Consider the following 6,756-nt stretch of genomic DNA (forward strand, 5'->3'; position numbering starts at 1 on the left):
GCAGGCCACGGCGCTGTGGATCTGTAAAGTACTGTATTAAGTGCCCCCCAGCCTCCCATCTGACCTGGGCTGCTGCCGAATTAGCAATCCCCGCAAGAAATGCACCACAATCGGAAATGAGTCTCTCTGCGGGGAGCCCTGTGTTCCTCTAACCGCTGGTCTCGGATCGACTGTTTAAAGATTTAAACCCTTAATGTCTGGGCTGAGCGCTGGACCTCTCTGTTCTGTCTGGAGAAGAGACTCCCAGCGGCCCGCCCCGCTATCCTCCCCCCGGCAAATGAGGGTTTTCTAATTACTCTTCAGCACTTTCACATCCTCTAAAGCTCGGGGGGGGGGGGGGGGGGGGACGGGGGGACGCTGCTCAGGGCCACATCCAGGATATAGGTAATATACAAATGCTCATTTTGTGGGTGAAGTATTCCTTTAACATAAAAGATGAAATATGGCAGCAGCTCCAGTACAATAATAATACAGCTTACTTGTCTCAAACCTACTCGGGCGTCACAAGACGAGACGTCGAGGTGAGTCGTCCCCCCGCTCTCCAGGAGTGAAGCGGTGACTCGGGTATGATTTTATCGACTTCTATAGACTCGTGAAGGACTACGAGTCATAATGGGCGTCTCGCGGAGTTGTGCGGGACCTCGTGCCCCGCTGTCCCCCGCTGGAACCAGAGGTGATAAATTGCTCTCATTACACCTGGGATGGAGCTCCACATATAGCACTATTAGTGCAGCTATTCCTGCTAATGCTCGCGTTGCTCTCTTCCAGATAGATCAATTACAGCGTGCGGGCCACAGTCTCGGTTGCCTCTTCAATCAATTATGGGCCATTACATTCAGCGGCCGGGACCTCTTCTGTGGCCCCCCCCCCCACGGGCCCCCCCCAGGCTGTGGTGTCTTAAGAGTGTCACGGATGTCCAAGATCCTCCTCTCTTAAGCTCCAGTCACACGAAAGACTGTGTGATGATTCCACCTCTCTGGACTGTCAGAGTACTTGTATGGTGTTATCGTTTCACTTATTTATTTTCTCGAAATTAACAGCAATTTTATTGAGTTAAGTTTTTGTTTTGAGTGTGATTTAGCTCATATTTACATTAATGTGGTTTATATATCAATATGTCTCTTTCACACCTGTAGTTCGGCCCACTAGGTGTGACCCAAAGAAAACCTGATCCATTGTTGCCCATTTCAGTTGTGTTTTTGTGTTCTGGTCTTTGTTGTGTTCACGCTAACTCTTAACAAACATCAGGTGCAAACATAAAGACATGTGGACAGACAGGAAACTCGTCCTTTAGAGGAAATAATCACATTTTCTAGTCCGCTCAGCCTGATTGACAGATTTCCAGCCTGAATGAACCAAACGAACCGAGCGGACATGTTGGGAATCTCGACCAAATGGAACCAAACAGGTGAAGAGCGAAAGCGTACCCGAAAGATATTTGTATAAATATCAATATATTAGCCTTTGGCTACGTGTCCAGTTTGTTTTCTTTGGTGTAAACTAACGTGAAAAGGTCTGCAGCATCTTTTGTCTTTATTAGTTTGGGTGTAACTTTCTTCTTACATTATAAGATCTCTGTAATGAGGAACAGTTCATGATTAGATCCTCATTCTTTACAAACTGTGCCTCAGGTGTCTTCATGCATTGTTTCCTTTTTGTTTTCACGCCAAAGCCAACAAACGATAGCCATAAATATTCCAGCAGCCTGAACAAAACATGCCCTTAAAACACATCCGCCGTGTCGCCTCTAGTGACGATAAAACGCCTCGCTGACCCCGGCCTCTACTCCGGCAACACGGCAGATTTTTTCTTAACTTACACCCTCTGCCCACGAGGCTGATGGGCTCCAGGTCCTGGGGGAACGGCGTGGCTCCCGAGGACAGCCGAGGTAAGAAGGCGGCCAAGGCGAGAGCCAGGACGGCCGGCAGGACGGGTCGAGGCGGGCCGGGCATCGGCCTCATTTTGGCAGCAGATGAGGCCTCACCAGAAACACATGGCCCGCGGCAGATTCACCTCCCACCTGGAGTGAGACAAAAGGGTCATCAGGGTCAGAACAGTCAGGCAATACAGTGTTTCAACACAGTGGATGTTTCCTGCTACAGCTTCTACTGGAATCTGGAGTATAACGCAGAACTCCTGACCCTGAAATGTTGTGGAAGACTATGTCAAAAAAGTATACGGAACAACGGAACGATCACGGCTCGACGTTTAAAGGCGGCAGGTCTTATTTGCATGCAATGCCTTCTGTCAATGCGGCGATGTGACGGAGTGTCCGCTGAGATGTGAGAGTGTAACCACACAGGTAGACGGAGTCAGAGAGAGAGAGAGAGAACCAGACTCAGGAGGGGAGGAGGCGGGGCCACGAAGACCGCCTTATTTACTGCCCATAACGACGAAAGCCTTTCACAGACGACTTGGCACAATTAAACACTCGCTCTTCGCTTCGGCCCGCCCTTCGCTTCGGCCCGCCTGACACCGGGCCCCAGACACCGGGCCCCAGACACCGGGCCCCAGACACCGGGCCCCTGACACCGGGCCCCTGATGGCAGCATTAATCAATCAGATTAAAGGTCTGTACGTGAGCGAATGGAGACCCGTCAGGTGTACCAAGACTCTCACTCACTACCCGCTGGGGTTCGGTTGTACAGCTCTACATGACCCCTAACATGTTAAAAGGTTAAAAATATCTACGAAGAGATAAAAAAATATATATATAAATGTAACTGATTGAGACTAATGGAGTTATTAAGCTACAACGTTAAAATAAATGAGGTATAAAAAAGTATAAGAACAAAAAAATGGTGAAATAGAATAAAATGAAAGCTACCATTCAGAGATCACGTTCCCCAAATCTAAATCTGGTATTATATGTTGTTATCATTTTTTATCTGCCTCATAAAACACATGAAAATGGCAGTTTCTTTTCATATAAAGTCCAGTAAATCATCAACCTAGGTGATACTTTTGAACCTGAATCGTCCTTTAATGCTCAGGTGACTGAGGTGGTGCAGGCCTACTTCCATAGATCAGCTTTTTCTTTCATCTGCAGACTTAGAAATCATCATGAAAGCTTTTATCTCCTCCAGATGGTATCTGATACAAAACGCTGCTGCCAGGCTTTCAACACGCAGTAAGAGAACCGTGGTGCCCTTCGCTGGTTACCAGTGACTTGTAGAACTGATTTAAAGATCTTACTGCTTGTTTGTAAAGTGTTGAACGGATCCTGTGTGTATCTGAGATCTCCTTACTCCCTATGAGCCTGATCTCTGCTTGAGATTCTCCAGCAGGGCTCTAATGATTCCTCCACTTGTCAACAAAAGTGACCGCCATGGTCGGCCACTTTCCACCTAATTGTACTATTTGTTTGCATGCTTGAGATATTCTGCTAACCAACCACACCGACAACAGTTAGTCCGTCGTGGCGACCAAGAACCTTTCAGGAAAAAGTTGTCTGAAAAGTGAATCATTTATTCTGAATGACTAAATGCAAAAGGAAGAGTTTGATTTGGATAATTACTGGAGCAACTTGGTAGCTAAAGAAAGACAACGCGAGCTGTTCATGAAAACAAACCTCATTCACAGAAAGGATAAAGACGTCATGATAGCACAGACTGTGTTTTCACAGAAACGCAGAACAGAAAAACAACAATGGCTGCTTATCATGTAAAAAAATCCACCTGCATTGTTTCAAAATCCCAGAATAACGTTTTCAATAAACGGTGACAAAAGAGTCCCGAGAACGACTCTCCTAAAGGCAATGCAGACTGAACCTGGGGTTGAGTGTGTGAATAATCAGCAGCACACAAGGCTGAGATCTGTTTGATATATCTGTGGAAGGACACGGTGACAGATGGGCGGCGGAGGGATTTGTCGAAAACAAACTTCGAAGCGCGATGACGACCTGCGCTCCTCCGCCAACTTATTTAGGGCAACGTGTCCTCCACAGGGGTCCTAACAAGCCGTCCCTAATTTATAGACTGTGTTGTCTGGCAGTGAGACTCGGGCCACATGGTTTTTAAGTGGGAGCAGGAAATTAAGTCCACAGAGACATGAACCGCCATCAATATTGATAATAGTCTGCTTCATTTAAATGCAGGAGAGAGAGCTGCGTTCAGCAATGAGGTCAAGCAATGATCACAACGCAGTGAGTCGAGGGGAGTGGGCGGCGGGCTGCTTGTGTTTACTGTGTGCACACGGCTTGTGTGGCCTGCCTGCGGCGACATACGAGGACAATATACCTGATGGATTAGCATCGCACCCTATGGTTTAGGGGGGCCTTTGCCACAAACAGATTATGTTATGTGGAATCGAGACAAATCCATGAGGAAAATCATTTTAAATGTCAACCAAAAGGGTTTGAAAAGACTTTGGTTCATGCAAAAAACAAACAAAAAAACAGCTGTGAAACGGCAACGAGTCCCAAACGCAGCCACCGAAAAAACATACGCAGCACGCCGAGGAAGTGGAACATGTTGGTGAGGAGGGAAGCCAGAGATCATTTATTGACAAACCGGGTACTTTGCTAAAAGGAAGGCAGCCGGCAGACTGTGATGACGACGCATGCAAAACAAGACGACCGCTGAGAGAACAAGAGCTTATGCAAGAACACTCAGACGCACTGAAAGTCAAGCTAACACTTCTACGACAGGCCATGCATTATTATCCTGAGCATAAGAGTTGGTTCACGCTATGAGAAGCTGCAGAACATGAAGAACTCGCTGCTCTTTCACTGCAACGTTTAGAAAACTGTGTTCCAAGGAGAAGCACACGAATCTCCTACCGAGTATTTCGGGCCATTATAGTCGTAAAAGGGAGGAAAATATAGAGTCAGTGGAGAGGGGGAATATTCAGAGAAAACCTTGAGACAAAAACACAGATATTCTCTGAGATTGAAGTGGTAAAGACGGAACTCACAAATTTACAAGAAAAAAACTTTGTATCTGAGATTTAGAAGTCATGTATTTGCGAGGCGGGAGTCCTGGAAGGTGTATATACGTGTTTCCCTTCATGTTCTGTGTTCTTTTATGAACATAAATAAATACAAATATAATAATGTATATATTTTGCACTCTGTGCCTCATGCTTATGCAGGGTGGGATTAGGGTGAGCTAACCTTCGATGTGGTTCCTCGACAAAAAACACGCAAATGAATGACTTTATAATCTCAGAGAATATTCAAGTTTATTTCTCATAAATCTGTGAGTTTACTCTTGTAAATTTACCACTACCATCTCAGAATATCCTTCTTCTTCTTTGCCCAAAATATTAACATAATTAGGGCTGTTGTAAACCTACAGCAGCCCGAATAAGCCATCATACTACGCCAACACAGACAGACAAACATGTCATCACCGACACAAAGCAGTACACAAACACAACCTCCTTTGGCTGCCTGCACTCAAAGGACCGGTTAGTCTGAACTGTCATGGCCCGTGGGCATTCTCCAGAGGGGAACCAGTCACAAAGGGAGTCGGTTCAGTCAGAGTAACGTGAAAACGAATGAATGAGCCCTCAGTCAACTCCGCTAAGTGAGGAGAGAGATGCTTTGTCAGCATATGGTCATTCAGGGGAAGATATATTGACACGGTCCAGCAGCTTTGCAGACAGATTCATACACTCGTAAGTTTGAGGCTCATAGAGTCGTAAACAGGACCCCACAACGAACCCACATCAGGGAACCAAGGACAAGTCTGTTCCATAACTACTGTAGTTTGTTAATCACGCCATATGAACCAGTCTAGTACGGAAGTAATTAAGTACGTAATTACGTACCGACAACGGACATGAAGTAAGTATGTCAAGTATTTAAAGTCGGCACCGAATGCTCCATCGGATTCTTTAAATCATGTTATTAGTTTAACACAATCATATCAGTTGTGTAAAGAAGACATTAACAAGTTATGAAAATGAGACGTTTTATCAGAGGAAAAACATGTTTCTACGAAGTATTGAAGGTGTATCATGTATTATAATGTTGAAGATATTAAAAAGGTAAAAAAGCACCAACTCGGTATCTGTACCTACAATAAGCCCTCGTTATCGCAGCATCTTATGGAGCCAGTTTGTTATACTTGAGCGAGCTGCTGGGAAACGACTATATTCTGCAGAATCCTGACATTTAAATTCGTTAAAAACCCCGAAACAATGCCCGTATTAAAGGTTAAGGCTCTGATTTGCTTCTGTTCCAGCTCTGTCCTGAGAATACAAGCAGAGTAAGGCGGCTGCTCGTCACGCTTTTTTGACCTTTTCCACACACAGACGGACGCAGCTGAAAAAACACACCTGCCGTCCTCGAGCGCCCACGTTTACCTCCAAATGCAAATGTGCATCAACAACACATCTCCCCTCTGGAATCCTGAACTTTCTTAATCTAACCAAACACAAAGTCTAATCAGTTAATGACTTTCTGTGCAGTCTGGGGGGGGGGGGGGGGGATGAGCTGACAGCTGTCGGAGGGAAATAAGCCATAGCTTATCTCATCTTTGCTCTCTGTGTTCTAGGGTTTGGACGGGGAGGGCCCGGATCCTTTTGTTTTTAATGAACTGGACTTGTTGAGCCATCTGGGAGACATCGGCAGTCGGGCCTCTTCAGAGGAAGAAGGGGTTTCTGAGACGCTGGCATTCCATTGATTATCTGACATTCATTTGGATTAGCCAACAGATTCATGAGATGCATCCGCAGAGTCTCACGACCCTTCAATTAGGTTAATGCTGAAATATAATATTAAGAGGAAGATATTCTTTGTCTTCATTGGTT

General features: G+C 45.6%; 1 protein-coding gene across 2 annotated transcripts in view; it reads right to left on the reverse strand.

The window, feature by feature from the left end:
- Positions 1-6,391, reverse strand: part of sema6cb (semaphorin 6Cb) — a 78,665-nt gene extending 72,274 nt beyond the window's left edge. For both annotated transcript variants that reach the window (XM_031867513.1, XM_031867512.1), the window contains exon 1: positions 1,820-6,391. In XM_031867513.1, the coding sequence (XP_031723373.1) occupies positions 1,820-1,961 (142 nt within the window). In that variant the 5' untranslated portion in view covers positions 1,962-6,391. The remainder of the gene's footprint in view (positions 1-1,819) is intronic.
- Between the last annotated feature and the right edge of the window lie 365 nt (positions 6,392-6,756).

The sequence above is a fragment of the Anarrhichthys ocellatus genome, unplaced genomic scaffold (assembly GCF_004355925.1).
Source record: "Anarrhichthys ocellatus isolate YVR2014 unplaced genomic scaffold, GSC_Weel_1.0 scaffold39, whole genome shotgun sequence".
Taxonomy (NCBI): Eukaryota; Metazoa; Chordata; class Actinopteri; order Perciformes; family Anarhichadidae; genus Anarrhichthys; species Anarrhichthys ocellatus.